We start from the raw sequence: 685 nt of genomic DNA on the forward strand, positions 1-685 counted from the left end.
CAGACTAAATTATATGCACCTCTTGTTTCTAACAGATGCCGTTGAAAGAGCAGCTGTTTGCTGCACTAGCCAAGTGCTGCGAACTGCTAAGGCCCCACTTCTTGACAACATCATGGCAATTATCCTGTAAAACATATGAAATATTGTAACATAAAGTAATAAACAACACATATAATAAGATATCTGTTTAAGCAATATCTTTCTAAATGATAGGATTTCCTACACTGACCAAGAGCTCAATAAACTTCGTTAAATCTTATAATTCATTATCACATCATCATCTTAACCCTATCATAATATTGATTCTCTCTCTCTAACATAATCTTATCTCTGTGCCCCATTTAGACTGATAAGCTAACTCTGAGATGCCAAAGGGAGGTTGGTTACAAAGGCACAGTATTTCCAGCACAATATTTCTGGGCAATTCCAGGTAACGAATGTGCAACATACAAGTTGCTACACATTGTGCTCTCTGTATTACATATCACTGTAAAGACATACAAATGTTTCCTATACCCTGGTGTTGTTAAAACTGAGTCTTGAAAAGGGTTCTTATCTAATCTCAGACACACTTATCTCAGGTGCATCTTTTTTCCCCCTTGTATACATGATTCATCAATGGCATTATAAAATGAAAATCTAAAAAAAAAAAAAGTATGACGGTTTTATGTACATGCATATATGT

At 34.9% G+C, this 685-nt stretch overlaps 1 protein-coding gene across 3 annotated transcripts in view; it reads right to left on the minus strand.

The window, feature by feature from the left end:
- LOC119592992 (sulfide:quinone oxidoreductase, mitochondrial-like) overlaps window positions 1-685 on the minus strand; it is an 8,583-nt gene that overhangs the window by 6,337 nt on the left and 1,561 nt on the right. For all 3 annotated transcript variants that reach the window (XM_037941879.1, XM_037941880.1, XM_037941877.1), the window contains exon 2: window positions 20-124. In XM_037941879.1, coding sequence (XP_037797807.1) covers window positions 20-114 — 95 coding nt within the window. In that variant the 5' untranslated portion in view covers window positions 115-124. The remainder of the gene's footprint in view (window positions 1-19; window positions 125-685) is intronic.

This window comes from Penaeus monodon, chromosome 31 (genome assembly GCF_015228065.2).
Source record: "Penaeus monodon isolate SGIC_2016 chromosome 31, NSTDA_Pmon_1, whole genome shotgun sequence".
In the NCBI taxonomy this organism is placed as follows: domain Eukaryota; kingdom Metazoa; phylum Arthropoda; class Malacostraca; order Decapoda; family Penaeidae; genus Penaeus; species Penaeus monodon.